Here is a 17,294-nt window from a genome sequence, read left to right on the forward strand (position 1 = left end):
AAATATTTTTAAATGTATGCTGAAATTTTTTGAGATTTTTCTTATTTTATTTTTGTAATGCAATTTTATTTTGGAAAAATAAATGTTTTTATTGAAAAAGTTATTTTATAAAAAGATAGTAGAGGGGCGAGGATATCCAAACTCGTTTGGGACGGATTGAGTTTTAATTCTCTATTCCAATGGAGATTGGGACGGAAACGGAGGTTATTTTAGAATTTGAGTTTAGATTTTGGGAGTTAAAAACCGTTTTCGACTCGCCTTGTTGTTATGCCTGATTTCAACTATAAATTGAATACTTTATCATTTAAAAAAATAATCTTAATAATAATATATTGGAGTAATTACATGATTAAATTAATAGAAAGAAATAATAAATATAATATTAATATTTTAAAAATATAAATAATTTAAGATAAATAAAAATAAAAAATTAAGACGGATAGAGTATATTATAAGAAAAAGGACAAACAGGCATTAATCCACTAAATAAATAAATTTTCAGTTGTTTTGGTTAGTGAGCTAAACTTTGTGATTACTTTCTTTGGACTTTTATTATAGGTTTGAGAAAACGTGTAATGATTTATATCTTGCGAGGTAAATAAGCTGAAAAGCAGGCATGAGGTTAATTAATGAATACAACAACTATAAGATTCTAATCTAAAGTAGGCACACTATAATTATTGAGACATTGTATTAAAAGCATGATCTTATTGATTTGATTTTCTATGTGTTAAAAAATGAAAAGAATGAGAGAGAGAGAGAGACTGCAAAAGACTGAGGGAAGTTTTGGGGCATCAAAGAAAGAACGTGGTTATGTACAGTCTAGTCTCTGAATAGATTCCTATTCATCCAATCCCTTTAAATCTTATCATATGCAAACGCTGCTTGCTGCTGCACCCTCTCTCTCTTTAGTATAGGGGAGGAGAGTGAGTGGGTCAGTGCACAAAAAGGGATGATAAAAGTGTAGGGTGCTCTTGCCAAAATGCTAACGGCTAAGAAAAAGGTGTTCTTGTGTTGGATGTGAGAGATGAGGGACATAGTATAAAACTAGAGTAACAAATAATTTATCTATGGTAAAGTAAATAAGTAAAGAGCTACTTATTTTTAGTTTAGACTAGAACCGTTTATAAGTAAACTTGAATAATTTATTTTTATAATAAATAATTAATTTTTAAATTAATTTTTTGTATGTTGTAAATTATTTTCATAAACTATTTTTAAAAGTTATAAAAATATCATATATTTATTATAAGGTCTTTTATACTACATTGTAACAAGACGTTTGTAAATAGATAAGTTTAAATAAATTAATTTAAGTGACCCTTAAATGAATATTATAAGGACTTTATACTATGAGAATAGCATAATTTTTTATTGAATAAAATTTATAAAAGTGTCTTGTTTTAAAAACGAGTTTCATATTAAATGGTGTCTTGTTTTAAATTAACTGGTATTCGCACTTTTTAATATGAGTTATTATAATTTTTACAATTATATCTTTTAATTATTATTTTGAACATTATTCATCCGTGATAAAATGAATGTCGTCTTAACAAATAAAATTTGTTTTAAAATAATTATTATATATAAAAATAATTGTTATTTTTCTAATATATCTATTAATTATTACTTTCATACTATTTTCAATATATTAATAAAGTTAATTTAGAAAGAATTTAATATTTTATAATAAAATTATTGAATTTCTTATTCTGTGTACGAAAATCTAAAACGACAGTCATTTTAAATCCAAGAGTTTTCTTTTAATACTTTAATAAAATTAATTTAATAAAAGTATAATGTATATTGCATTATTTAATTTATGTGCAACCAGACCATTATTTTGAAATGAAGAGAGTAGTATTGTTCTCTTTCATTGAAATTTGAACATACTCCATCTTTAACTCGGTTTGTACAGAAATGATTGACAATTTCAAAATCTTGTTTGTCAATTTTTGAACTTCAAAAACCATCATGATAGCCCACCTACAATTCCAAGAACCAAAAAAATAGGTACTATGTCTATGACTCTACTTTTACATTTACCAACCGGAATACTTTTGAAAAACTTTTAAACCTAACTTGAGGCCAAGATATGGCTGACTTGGGAAAATATCTCTATCAATCATCATAATCTACAAATTCATCGCAGTGTCTTCATATGAGATTCAAGGCTAGGCGCAATTGCAAAGATGAATGTTTTTTTTAGAATAGAATAACTGTATGCCTATGGACTAGTCCGTACTACATACAGTGTGTGGGCATGTGAACTACAAAACTTCACATCACAATTTGTTGTTGTTGTATTAGAGTGTGTCATAAACTGCAATGGCTTTGTGTTCATTTTGGAATTTACTACTGTCATGACAACAGCTTTTTTACAGTTTTACTGTAGCTCAACAAGAAAGGTTGGAATTTTGTGCTCAATATAGCATTTTTCCTTCTTTTTTTTCTTTCCTTTCTTCACTTGTGCTACAAAACAACAACATCAAGCCAAGGCATGATTTGGGCCAATTGCTTGTTTTGTAATGTTTGGGAAAAGTTTCTTGTGTCACCAATCTTTGGCGTTTGTGTATACAGTATGCAATACAAAAATAATACACATAATTACAAACAGGGCGTCATCTATTATGGGTTTATATTGGGTAAATAATGAACCTAAAGAAAGTGAGATCTAAGAAGGTAAAAAGGCAAAATGTTGAAGGAATAAAAGAGACTAGTTCCTCTGATGAATAGTGGAAGGAATAAAAGAATGCTTAGAGAGTGAAAAGAAAGATAACTAAAATTATTATTTTTCTATGAAAAAATTATGTATTCATAAAATGATATAAATATCTTTAAGTAAAAAGAAAGGTATTTATAAAATGATATAAATAACTTTATTTTTTCTCTTATATTTTGAGACGGCGGGAGTATAATTCCCCCTATCTAAATAGGTGTCATGTCTAATTTTGAGACGGCGGGAGTATAATTCTCCCTACTAAGAACCAACCGATTCTCAAATCGACCGGTTGAATTGCATAATTTTAGAGCCCACGTCACCTTTTTAGACTTTCTTTCTTCCATAATAGTAGCATTTCAAAGAAAGCTAGTGTCTCAATGTTTCACCTTTTCATCCATCCTCCTTTCTCAGCATTCAAACACAACACTAAAGTTAACACAAGAGTCTTTTTTAACTTTAAAGTGAATAAACTTGGATCTTAGTGAGAATCTTTTTTTTCCACATCTTTCTAAAGAATCATTGTATCAAGAAACGTTTTTTAGACCTAAAGTCATTGTTTCACTAGCCTATGACTAGGACCAAGAGTTGGGTAGACCCAAGAGTTTGATAGAACTGGGCTGCACTGCACCCTTTTTTCAGAAGTTCCAGAAAATGAACGGGCCCTTATGACAAAGTACAAACCAACCAACACAAGATGCTCCTTTAGTCCTAATATCTGTTCTTTTTATAAACATAGGGTGTCTCCTTGTTGATACTTTTGAATTATTATTAAAATTACTTCTAAAATCATACATATAACTGTGATCCGCTCAGTGTATCAAAATTAAGCTCATGTAAATCATAATAGTAATATATTTTTTGTCAACACATTGTTTTCTTTTTTCATTTTGCAGAAGTTTAACATTTACAAGGGAATGACTTCTGTTCTGATGTTAAACAAAAATTAAAAGATGATTAAAAGTAACCTAAATAAGACTAACAACTGGATGCCAATTTCCATGTCCTGAGCTGGTGGTACCAAGCACAAGTATATGCTAACAAGAATAATTAAATTTAAGGGCTGGAAGGGTGCATTGCAAGGTAGAGGTACATACACAAGGAAAATATGGAAGTTGATTGAGCTGATGACAATTCACCCAGAACCTTCAGTGATTGCTTTTTCTGCAAAATTATATATTAAAAACTTGGTCATAACTCATAAGTGTATGTAACAGGAAAATAGTTAGTATGCAACCTAATAATCTAATCAATGCAAACCAGGATTAAGATATAGTCCATATTTTCAAATAATTAGATGCAATAAGCGCCTCTTATCATTTCTACAACTCGGCGTCATAACTTGTAAGTACTTTTATGACACTGTTATCCAAATTGAAACCAATGTATAGTAAATATCACTATTTATGCATGTTAGAAAGTATCTAATGCATGCTTGATTCTCTTTCATCTACAGAGGAATAGCATCATACACTTTGGTGAGCTATAGATATTATAAATTGGATTGCCAATTTCTGATCAGTTTGTCTAGTAGTCAATTCTAACTGTAAGGTATATACCTCTCAAGTCTTTTGGTTCTCATCAGAATCATATCTTAGACATTTAACTTTACAGGGTTGTCAAAATATTCTGTGGCCCTAGCAGCAGATTTGGCTGAGTTTGGTTTTTGCAATTGGTATGCCAAAACCTTATTTGAAGAATGAATTTACCTTGGACACTGCATAGCATGTTTGACAATATTGAGGCGAACAAGCCTGGTTTCCAAACTTGATTTTAACCTCCTAAACATGAAAACAATAATTTGTTTCTTTTGAGGTGAGTTGATGATATAAATTTAAAGTCATATCTTTCTTGGTAATAATTATACATTGAATCATCTAAGTGTTTCTCATTAATACTAATTAAATAACATTCCTCACGTCAAAATTATTTGACTAAATTTCACTTTGATTCAAAACCAAATTTGACAAATCAAATTCTCAGAATTTGGATTGGGCTTAACTCATCCCTACAAAACCGACTTGTAAGGTGAAGATTGCCCCAACTTATAAATACAACACAAGTCATATCTCTAAGCAACGTGGGACTAAATTCACCCCTTCAAAGCTAAGCTAACACAACGAAGGTGTTAGGGGCTGCAATGAGGCAAGCCAAAGTGCCGCAATTATGGCGACTAGGAACGGACCGCAATTAAGGCGGAAATTCCAACACCCGCCCTCACGCTTAGGCCTCAATGAGCCCAAAGCATGGACTATGCGGGAAGCCCAACAATAAATCTAGGATAGACTCTGATACCATCTCAGAATTTAGATTGGGCCTAACTCATGCCTACAAAACCGGCTTGTAAGGTGAGAATTACCCCCACTTATAAACACAACAGAAGCCATATCTCTAAGCAACGTGGGACTAAATCCACCCCTTCAAAGCTAACACAATGAAGGTGTTAGGGGCTGCAATGAGGCAAGCCAAAGTGCCACAATTAAGGCGACTAGGGGCGGATCGCAATTAAGGGGGAAAGTACAACACAAATTTATAAAAAGGCTAACACAAACACACACTTTCCACATCAAGCCAGGTTAGCCATGATGATTTGGGGCGACCTGATGAGATAATTATTGTTATATGCAGGGTGCCAACTAGAATGAATTATCCCGGTGTTTTGTACGGGTGGGAATTGCAAGTGGGTTCAAGAGTGTCCTTAAAGTATAAAACATGACTGTTGAGCACTGAGTATAATGAAAAAGGTTGAAAAGTTACTTTCTCCAAAAGGAAACCAATCAGGTCACAGGTTGGATAAGAAGAGATGACCCTGAAATTGCACATGGTGATGCACTTATACAATTAAGCTAATTAGCATGCATGTGATGGAAGACATGAATATTCCAGGGGTAAATGTAGGGAAAGATGTATAAACTATTCATTTGGTAGACAGAAACTCATAGTTTGAAGTTCCAATTGCAAACCTAGACATCTTATTCTTGGGCAACTTGGATGTCCAACACAAGCACAAATGTTGTAGCCAGTTGTGATGATACAAGCAGATAACAATCAGACCCAAACTACTAATATTAATGTTACTTGCAAAAAAAAAAGAACAAATATTCCAATGTATACAGTGTTAGAATAAATTTGAAATCATTTGACTAAAATCGCATGCCCAATTAAAAAGAAAGGATAAAACTATAGGTTGGCTCAAGTAATCAGCTTCAATGCCATAGTTATAGACATTTTCCTTAATGAAATATGTAATAGTGACTACTTATTAAATTTTTAACTGTACAGTCTATAAGGTGTTACTTTAGTAGTAAGGATTTGACCTTATAAATTTATAACCTCAAGGAATGGAGTTCAAACTTCTTCTTTCGGAACAGTTTTAAAATGGTCATTAGTGTTACTTTAATTAATAATAATTTATCACTTGCCCAATTTTTTAAAAAAAAAAAATTTAGAACTGTATAGAAATCGATCAATCATAAAACAGATCGCTGATAAGACAGCTAATCAAAGTGAGTTTAGTTTTAACTTTGCAGAGTAACAAAACCGGGTACTAACAGAGAACATTGGAAGCGGAGGGGATGGAATTGCAACACTAGCAGTTAGTAACTATAAGAAAATAACTATAGGATTAAGGCTTTGGAGACGTGTATATACCATGAGTAGTGCCGGTAGACATAATGCGGTCTATATTATCAATCCGCCCTTGTATGGATTTTAGAAGTGAATTCAGGGATGAAACTCTTTTCCTAACACTAGATATCTTGGCAGCATGTTGCATTATGAATGGTAAAGGTGCATCTTCGAGTAACTGATCAAGTTCTGCCCAAAAAACATAAACGTTAGACTTTATTAAGAAATTATGACATCCTAGAGTTATAGGAGAAGCTTTAGCAGAGGCATTAACATTAAGCGAAAACAAATTGAATAGCAAGTTAACAAAGGTAGACCCATATTAGAACATTACAGCACCAAGTTCGACATGGCAATTAAGATTTCGATGGCGGCCGAGAACAATATTTTTGTCTTCATGCAGACAACTAGATATTTTAGCCATCTTGATAAGAGTGAAGTGTTTCTTTTTTCCTATTGTATAGCTCATGGAATATCCATATGGCTCTATAGTGCACCAAACTTGTGGTGGATTCAGCATTCTCACTTTACGGAAAAACACTCTTTGTTGGAGGCTAAGAATGGTTCTTTCATAAAATCTGCTACACTAAACCATACGGTTGCAAACTTCCTTATGAAACTGAGATGAATGGAATGTGTTCTTGTGTTTTTAAATAAAACGGTTAAAGCAAGTTGTTCATTCAAGTATTCACACTTCCTAGCAAAACACTTTCAAGCCAAGAGGATAAGATTTGGATCCTAATAGAACTTGCCCATTTCGACTATATAGCTTACCACTAGTACAACTTTTGGTATTCCCATTTTTAGATTTTTTTATGGTTAAACCAAAGGTATCATACAAAATTAATACCAGAATCATCAATCCCAATAGCCACTTTAAAACTCCCATAAATTGAATCTGGCAGCACCACAAAAGAAAAGTGTTAAGACCCCCATATGAGAAATGAGGGCCAAATGGGCTGTTACTTCAGCTGCAACTCACTAGCCCAGTACCCAACGGGTTTATGCTAGAACTAGAAGGAATGGAATATTCATTCTGTTGCAGTTATCTTTTGAGATGTTGCCATGCCCTTCTAGAAGATGTTCCTTTGAGTAAGACTTAAGATCATGACATCCAGAGGAGATGTTGCCATGTTTGGCTCTCAGAAATGATCTCAAACCGGACACATCATGACGTTTTTGCTCAATGCACCATAAGGGTGCAACACCATTCATCACAACTATGTGCACTATCTTATAAACTCCTACACTTAAAACACTCACTAACTAACATGAGTGTCAATGTGCTTTTGCAGTTAGCTACCATCACAAACGACCCTATCAAGGAGGTATTTCCACAGTAGTTAGAGGATCCTACCCTGTATGGATTTCAGACAGAACATCAACAATGGTAAGTACCTCTGGAGCACTGACTCCTCTGAGAATAACTATGTCCGTGTCAGCCGACACTTACGATTAATTTAATGTATTCATTTTTTCAAATTATTACTGTATCGACATGTCAGTGTAAGTGTCGTGTTTCCGGTGTCCGGTGTTCGTAAGGACAACAAATCCCTCCAATATTCTTAATAATGGCACAATGTCGATAATAACAAAAACAATAAATCTACTTGCAAGTTGCAACACAAGGCATATACACAAACAAGCCTAATTTGGTATTTGATAACATAATCCAGCATTAAAATTTTCTATCACAATAGTAAATTTGAAATTTGAGCACAATGTTGTAAAATTAGAATTAAAAGAAGACAATAAAGTATAAGCAAAAGATACCTCCAGTGAGACGATCGATAGAGGAAGAGAGGTGATTTTGGCTCATGAGAGTTTGTTGAGCTCTGAAATCGAAATCCCTAATCACGGAGGAGAGGATCGAAGACAAGCCTTTCGCCAAAACATCGGAGCTCTTTTCGAGGGGGTCTCTGGTGTTATCGGTTCCAGGAGCATTCTCGCCGGCGAGAGAACTCGAAGGTTCCGTTTGAACGACGACGGGGTCGTTTTCATCGGCCGAAGTGTAGTGAGTGTCACCCGAGGTTTCCATTGTCGTTCGACTCAGTTAATTCATCGTGTTTTTCACAAATAAACCAAACTAACCCTCTAATTTACGGTTCGCAATTCAATTTAGCTAGAGTGTCACTAATATAAAAATTAATAATAAGAGTAGAGATCAGTTTTAGTTTGTTTTTTCTTTTCAGAAAAAACTATAAAATCTAATTTTATTTATTAAAAGAATTAATATAAAAACACTTCCAATAACAAATGTCATGGGTTGGAACCTCCATCGCTGTAATTAATATTTTTGCACATAATTAATGTAAAAAAACAAATTTCTGAAGTTTTTAATTTTAAATGTAATCTAAATTTGATAATTAATGAGTGTAATCATAATTTTTAAAATTAGAAGATTAAAAAAAAGCCAAATTAAAAAAAAACCACCATCTCCTCTGAAGTTTTTTACTAATTTATTAATTATTTAATTTCTTTTCACCTTCTCATCTCATGCATTAATTCCTTGACTAAAGCTACATTGCTTCCATTCCATTCCCTCATTCTTCCTTTCAAAATTAAATAATAGAAACTCTAATTCTTTAATCACGAAAAAAAATTGAATTTCAACCTCGGAAAAATTAAGGTCATGTGAATTGATTTACAAGTTTTTAGCAAATCAAACATGCTTAAATCATATGAATGATACTAAGCTGCACTATAAAAAAAATCATGGTTAAATCAACCATAGATAAATGTTGCCAGCAAGGTTTTTCTAGACTTATATTTAAGTTTCAATTTTAATTTTGAGTTTGTAGAAGAGGATCAACATTTTAATTTGAGTTTTGGAATTTTTTATTTTTTATTTAGTTTTGAATTTATTTAAGAGGATGAAGAACTAAGGTGTGATTTGTTTTTTTTTAATTTAATTTATTTTGTTTTTATTTAAATAGAATAATTTATATTATTAATAAAATAAATAAATAATTTATATGATATAATTTAAATGGGTCAAATGTTTCCTCATTCAATTCAATGTCATGTCATTAAAAATTGGTCTCAAATTGAAAAGAATACTAAAATCCTAGAAAAAAAAACTTTAAAAAGGAACTAAATCCCGAATTTTAATAAATCTAAAAAACAAACAAAAGGAGAACCAAATTTAAATTAGAATTTTTTTAAATAACCAATGTTTTCAAATAAAATTCTAAAATAACCAGATTTTCAAAATACCAAAATAACAACTTTTTTCTATTAATGCGTCAGTTGAACTCGTGCATTCAACTAAGAGCATTGGCACATGAATACAAAGTCAATGCATGTATGCGTCACATGCATTGGCACATGCATGTCTTGATGTCACATGCATTGGTGCATGCATACACTACATAGTGTATGCGTCGATGCATGTGGCGCATGCTCCTTTCACTTTTTTTTTAATTTTAAATGTTATAATTATAATTAATTAAATAAAATATTGAAAATAAAAATTATATTATATTATAAGGAAAAATTATATAGAATTGACAAGAAATTCAATGACTCGTCCGATTGAAACGTCCCCATATTCCACATCCATGTGCATTAGCCTGTCTTCGAGGTCCTCCACCATTTTTCTAAGGTGTTTGGGTCTTTGAGTGTTGACATGATCCAATGATTGATGGTGTGAAGATCCGGTGAAAGATCCAGCGGCATTTGATAGATGTCTCATCATTTACTCCTAATAGTTAGGGGGTTGTCACCAGCGGTGCTTCCGTAATTGAGTTCGGTGCTCATGTTGTCGTAGTTGGGTCGTTGTGGATGGGGTGAACTGTGGACGATATGGTTGCCTGAATTAGGACATTGAATCGGTTTGGAAACGAAGCAATGATTCCTAGGGTGTACTATAGTCAAACAATGGTTAGGTGTTGTAGTGATGAGATGTTTGTGTGTTCATTGGCGGGGGGCTACGATGGCATGACGTTGAATCGTATGAATCATCTAGGCTATAGATTGTTGTGGTGGTTGTGTATGGTTGTTGGTAGTTATGGTTTGATTATTGATTTTGAGTTTGGGTGTGTGACATGAATGGGTTGTGAGGTTGAGAGTTTGGTTGTTGGGTGTATATGGTAGGGTGATGATGTGAGGTTGGTTGTTGGATTTGTGTGGGTTGACATTGGACGGGGATTTATTGTTGGGTGTATGATGACGAAGCTAGTTGGCATGGATCAATCAAATACCTTAGCTCAGACACAAATTATGGCATTGTAACCGACCTAAACCATGCCATATAATGTTGAGTTGGCTAGCATCCTGTATGACTAGTTCGTTTAAGATGTGTTGTCGTCGATTCCTCCAATGACGACACATCTCTTTTGTGAAGTCCCTAAGGGCGCGTTTGTTTTGCGTTTTTTTTAAATGATTTTTATAGTGTAACATATTTTGATATAAAAAAAAATTTACAAAGAAACTTTTCATAAAGATTTCAAATTAAAATTTGGTTTGAATAGTTATTTTTAAAATGTTATTTTAGGTATTTCATTATTTTATCGAATTTTTATTTGGATATCAAAATTTTAAAAAATCACTTAATTTTGAAACTATTTCAAATAGTTGTTCATAAAAATCATTTTTGAAATAGAACTTTTTGAAAAAATTGTGATTTTGACCATACTTTGATCTTGAATAATGTAGGTTTATGTTATAGTATATCAAAATTAGTCTTTTAATTTATAAAAAAACAAATTTAAATAAATTTATAATATTTTAAAAAACAATTTTGTAAAATCAATTTTCAAAAATAAAAAAAAAAAATCTATTTTTTTAAAGTTAAAACCAACTAACCCTAATTACATCTAGAATATGATTTGCTTTCTAAATGATTATTTGTTTATTTAAGTTTAATTACACTTCACAATATAGTAAGTATGCAACAAAATATCATTGAAATAAAAATGTTTATGATTACTGTAAGTTTATACGGTTGAGCATGTTCTATTAAGAGGTCGTATATAATGTATAAATTGACTTTATATTCATATTATAAGTACAGGTAAGAATATGATTGTTTTTATTACATAGCTAGTATATATATAAAAAACCCTATTTTCATATATATATATATATATATATATATATATATATATATATATATATATATATATATATATATATATATATATATATATATATATATATAATATATATATATATATATATTATTTGTATAAATTTCTCTTAAATTAGTCAGGTGAGATCATAATCGTCATATTTGTTAGGAGGTATCAGTCGTCCATCTTCCTCGTTGGGAAGTCTCCTTTTATACTCGTCACTCATCAATGGCCCTTAAAGAGATTACCCTTCATATCTCATGTTAAATTGATCTCTGGTAACACCCGTCGTCTTCCCTAAGTAATGATTCTTCCTTTATTTTCTGTAACTCTCATGCAATCATGGAGATGTTTCGTAACTGTCATTTGTGATTGTTCATGTCACCTTCTGGCACCTTTTCATAGACCAGGTTCAATTTGCTCATCTACTAGATTCATTACATGACCGACCCCGACTTACTCATGTATTGTAACAATGTTCTCCTTGACCGGGATCCTACCTACTTAGGGTTTACACAATCCGATTTGTTTTGCCTCTTTGTACTCGACCTACAAAAGCTCGGTCTTTGGGAATTCCAGGATGTACATAAGTCCCCCTGATCACGAGGTCTAATTGGATTAAAGTGTTCGGACAGGAAAATCTTGGAATTCCTTCTTCCTTGAGCCGGTCACCTATTCGACATGTTACCGTGTGATAGTGATTTAAAATATCATTAATGATAATTTTTCTCTCTCCTTGTCATGATGATTTTTATGGGAACCATAATTTGTCATCATGGTGTTTAGTTCGATACAACTTATTCACCGTTATAAACTTATTTCCATAAAAAGACTCATTCTTAATTTGTTTTTTCACCTAATTAATGGCCTCTTTTTCAAGTTTTGCTGACGAATTTCCCTTTGCTTCCTCTGTTTATCGTTCCTTTTGCAAGCTCAAGCCTCAAGTATTATTTTTTCTCCCCCTTTTACTATTTTATTATTATTATTATATTACAAGATTGTGATGATTAGTGAGAGCTCACGACTTCCTTACTGCTCATATGAGAAGAAAACTCTAGAATGAACGCATGAGAGAGTGTGAGGATCATCTAAATCGAGCGGAGTTCGATCATATTATTAGGAAAGTTTATGGTGAGATTCCTCTAGTAGTAAAACAAACTCAGAGTCTTCTTCGTCAGGTTCCGTGGATACTCTAATGGAATCAACATGGTCATTGATTGATAAAGAGGTTCTAAGTTATGACCACAACGTCATCGACGAAAACTATATTTCAAAGCTTCACTCTAATAATCAGGTTTCCTCTACCGGGAACGAGGATGATGTCGTGCTAGAACCATATGTGGTTGGTGAGGGAGTGTGTATTACTCGACCAAAGGGAGTGCCCGATGAATATTTTTATTTTTACTCAGGAGTAATCGAGGACTTTAAAATTTGTATTCCTTTTACTGATTTTGAATCTGACCTCCTTAAAACCTTGAATGTTGCCCCTTCTTAGTTACGCCGAAACGGTTGGGGCTTTATTAGAGCTTTTGAACTCGTTTGCGAGACGATGGACATAACTCCTACTTTAGGTTTGTTCTTCTCGTTCTTTGAGGTGAAGGGAGCGGATAATGGAGGTTGGGTTTCCCTTAGCATAATTTCGGGGAAGAGCTTCCTCCAGGCCTATACTAATAATTATAAAGGCTTTAAGGACAAGTTCCTTTGAGTGAAGAGTGGGGAAATGTGTCCCCAAGTTATGTATGCACTGGACGAGAACTATTGTTTCTTATTTTATTTGTCGGATAGTCCACTACCGGTTTTTGGTTTTGATTATGACAAATTGAATGCTTTGGAAATCTGAGCTTTAGCCGTCCTAAATGCCTTTCGAGTAGTAAAAGTCAAGGACTTGCTACATATGACTGACGACCCAGAACAAATTTCTAAATTCCTGGGTAATGCTTATATATGCCCTTTACAATTGTTCTGCAATTTATTATTATTATTTTTTTCTGAACTTTACTTTGTTCTCTTCTTTCCAGCCGACATGACGAATCTCAAACTATCCGAATAGAAGAAACTGATGGATGAGGCGAGGGCGAGGCATGGGGAGTAGTCCGCCTCTAAGAGTGATTTGTCGATTATTCAGACTCGAACTCTTAAAAGGAATAAAAAGTATGTTGTCAAGGCAATCCATGTTGTATTAGAGCACCAAACTTCCTTCATTATACCCTATGAGGATCAAAACAGACTCTTCAAAGAGGATGAAGACCTTGATTAGTGATCATATTAGTCAGGCCGACTTGGTAATCACTACCCTGATGCAGGATTCAGATAATAGCCATCAATCTAATCCATAAACCAGATTTAAGTTATGGTACAATAGTTTAGGCAACTTGAAATATATTTATGATAATATGAACGCGACATAAAGTGTTGAGAAGGTAAACACCATAGGTGCTCAACAGTTGACCCAAAACCTCAGGGCCTACTTAATGAGATATGCAGTTATGACCCCTAGTTTGTTTGAAGTCGGCGATGCTCATGAGCAGAATGATATCCGTCTTACTAAGGAGGTTGCCCAACTGAAGGATAGTCTTAAAGTCTAGACTGATAAGGCTGAGGATCTGAATAAGCAGCTGTCAGAGATGAAGAAGCAGAAGGAGACCACATAGTCGCAGTTGTCAAAAACAAAGAAGCAAAAGGAGATTGCGGAGTCCAAGTTCTTGGATCTTGAAGTGACCACTTCCAGTTTGATCCAAGAGGTGGAGCAAGTTCGGGTCTCAATGAGACATTAAAGAAGTCCCTTGCAAGATGCCAAGGTAGACCTGCTCTCAGCCGACGATGAAGCTATTGAGAGAGCCAAAGCCCAAGTGTTATTCATCATGCCTGGCCTTGACGTGTCAAATATGGACTTTTTTAGACTTTGGTGGATGGCCAACTTGTGGATATGGAGGAAGCTTCACCTAAAGCTGATGTTTTGAAGGATGTGACGACCAACAACCCGACCCTCGAGGCTCAAGAAGACGATCATGGAAAAGTTTAAGTTTGTTTATGTTTGTTATTAGCCATCAATGATGGTGTGCCTTTTATAATATTTGGGGACAAGTTCTTTTTGTTTCTAACATAATGTTTAAGCCCATTTGATGGCCCCTTTTGGATATGATACTATTGATTTGTTATTCAGTTTCGTCCTGATTGCACATATTTTCCTAGGTATATCTTTAAAGTATCCCAAATTGTGTTTTGGAGGCAGGCCTAAGAACCTAGCTTTGTCGTGCACTGGTTCTTCTCCCTTAATAAATTGAACAATTTTACTTTGCTTGTAATTTATACTTTTTTATTACCAACTCAGTTATTATAAGCTTCTCTAGATCTTTGATAGGCTTAATAGCCCGACCAATGATTCTTATTTTTATGGTCAACTTTATTTAGGTAAGAGATTTCGCGTTTACGTGACCAATTACTTAGGTAAGAGGTTTCATTAACATAACCCGACAAGAGGTTTCATATTTATGTGACCGATTACTTAGGGTCAGAGGTTTTATTAACTTCTGTGTTATCTTGCTTTCTCCGTATCATAACTTTCGATGTTGGATCCAGTAAGAGTTGGTGGCACACAATATTCAGGTCAATCCCGGGCATGCCCGACGACTTCCATGCAAGAAGGTCGACGTTATCTCTCAGTATTTTGATGATACCCGCCTCTTCTTCCTATGACAATCCCGAGCTTATTTGTGTGACATGAAACTCCTCAGTACCCATTTGTACATTTTTTAATTCTCAAATTAGAATCAAGCTATCACATGTTGGATCTCCTCGAAGACCAAGGTCCACCAAGGTCACCTTCAAAGTTCTCTTTGTCATAGGACGCTCATGCCGAGTCTTCTTTTTTATCTTTAAACTATCTTTATAGCATTTCCTAGATAAACCTTGATCACCTCTAATTGTCCCGACCTTTCCGCCTTCTAGATGGATACTTCATGGTTAGATAAAGGGTGGACAATACAAATTCTAAAGTATTGAACATCAGCCTTCAGATGATGGCGTTGTAGGGTGATGATGCATTCACTATCAGGTACCTTACCCTTATGCCTTTTGTGTTGCTTCCACTTCCAAAGATGGTCATGATAGGTAGGTGCCCTAATACCTGAACATGTTCTCCAGAAAAACCGACTAGGGTGCCCTTGAAGGACAATAACTCAGGCGTATCCATTTCCATGCCTTTGAAAGAATCCTAGTATAATATGTTGACTGACCTTCTAGAACCGATCGGTACCCTTTTGACACTCAAATCATGAATTTGTACTTTTATGGCCATCATGTCATTCTCATGCGCCAGTACCCCTTCTGAGTCTTTTCTTGAAAAACCAATGGCAATGTGTGTTCCTTCCTTTTCAGATAACAGATTTTGTGACACCTGCATTACTGATCAGGTGTATCTTTTTCTAGCCGAGCTTGTTCTCCTCCACCAGCAAAACCTCCCGAGATGGTATTGAGTGTGTGTCGGGCCATCTGGGTCTCACGCACTTCCTCAGTGTTCTTTCCCTTCTTGGCATAAATATTCTTTGAGTTCGGATCTCTCTTGAAAAGACTTCTCTTTCATGTCAATCCTTATGCCTCCTTGACATACGATAGTAACTATCCTCTTTGGATAAGAATCTTGATTTCTCTTTTTAAGTGATGATAATCTTTAGTATTATGGCCTCTCACACGATGATAGGCATTTCACACTTCTTCATCCTTTCCTAGCATAATATTGACCCTCTTAGAATGAATAGTTTCCGACATCAACTTGAGATGACACATTTCTTGCAAAATGTAAACACACTTTGCATTAAGAGGAGTAAAACTCTCGGTGAAGTTATAATATGGCCTCTAGGAAGGTTTTGCTGCCGACCTCTCCCTTAACTCGGATCCTTCGTGCCTAGATTGCATTTCAGGGAGTCGGAAGCCTCGACTCCTGCCATCTGATAGTTGATTGATATTATGTGCTCCTGAGGATTACTTTAGTCATCGAAGGATGGAAAAGGCGGTGGTTTGAAGTTTTCTGGGACTTGATCGCCCCAAATATTTTTTGGTAGAGGTTGAGGATCAAGGAGCTTTTCCTCCTCTTCCTTTTCCTTAGTATTTTGTGACTGCTGCAGTGTGTGGACACTTTCCTATAGAGATTCATTCTACTGGTGCAGGTTCTCGACAATTGATAGTAGTTGCGCCATGTCTGGGGGAGTTTGAGGTTCACTTCTGCTAGGTGATGATCTAGAGATTATGTTGTTATGGTGAAATATATGATTTTGTGAGGCCTGAGAAAGTTTTACCGAAGTCCACAGTGGGCGCCAAATACTCCTGATAAACGCTATTTGGATAAATCTCCATCAAGCTATCCAGGTGAGATCACAATCGTCCTATTTGTTAGAATGTACCAGTCGTCTCTCTTCATTGTTGGAAAATCTCCTGTTATACTCGTCCACTCATTAATGACCCCTAAAGAGATGCCCATTCATATCCCATATTCAAGTGACCTCTGGTAATGTCCGTCGTTTTCCCTATGTAACGCCTTTTCCCTTAATATTTGTAACTCCCATGCAGTCATGGAGATGTTTCGTAACCGTCATCTGTGATTGTTCATGCCCCATCCTCCTTTCAGAGACCAGATCCAACTTGCTCATCTACTAGAATCATTATGTGACCGGCCCCAACTTGATCATGTCTTGTACAATGTTCTCCTTGGCCGGGATTCGACCTGCTTAGGATTTACGCAAGCTGACTTATTTTTCTCCTTTGTACTCGGCCTACAAAAACTTAATCTTTGGAAATTCCGGGATATATACAATAACTTTTAAGGAAATTAGCTTAGTTATTCTAAGACCTTTAAAGGTTTAAAGGTTCTATGTAAGTTA

The 17,294-nt window shown here is 34.3% G+C and overlaps 1 protein-coding gene across 1 annotated transcript; it reads right to left on the reverse strand.

Moving 5' to 3' along the window:
- Nucleotides 1–3,535: 3,535 nt before the first annotated feature.
- LOC127123652 (uncharacterized) lies at nucleotides 3,536–8,518 on the reverse strand. Its single transcript, XM_051053875.1, has 3 exons — nucleotides 8,120–8,518; nucleotides 6,371–6,535; nucleotides 3,536–3,883 (listed from the first exon to the last, which is right to left on the reverse strand). The coding sequence occupies exons 1-3, from the start codon at nucleotides 8,382–8,384 to the stop codon at nucleotides 3,855–3,857; spliced, it is 459 nt and encodes a 152-aa protein (XP_050909832.1). The 5' UTR covers nucleotides 8,385–8,518; the 3' UTR covers nucleotides 3,536–3,854.
- Nucleotides 8,519–17,294: the final 8,776 nt, after the last annotated feature.

Source organism: Lathyrus oleraceus, chromosome 1 (genome assembly GCF_024323335.1).
Source record: "Lathyrus oleraceus cultivar Zhongwan6 chromosome 1, CAAS_Psat_ZW6_1.0, whole genome shotgun sequence".
In the NCBI taxonomy this organism is placed as follows: domain Eukaryota; kingdom Viridiplantae; phylum Streptophyta; class Magnoliopsida; order Fabales; family Fabaceae; genus Lathyrus; species Lathyrus oleraceus.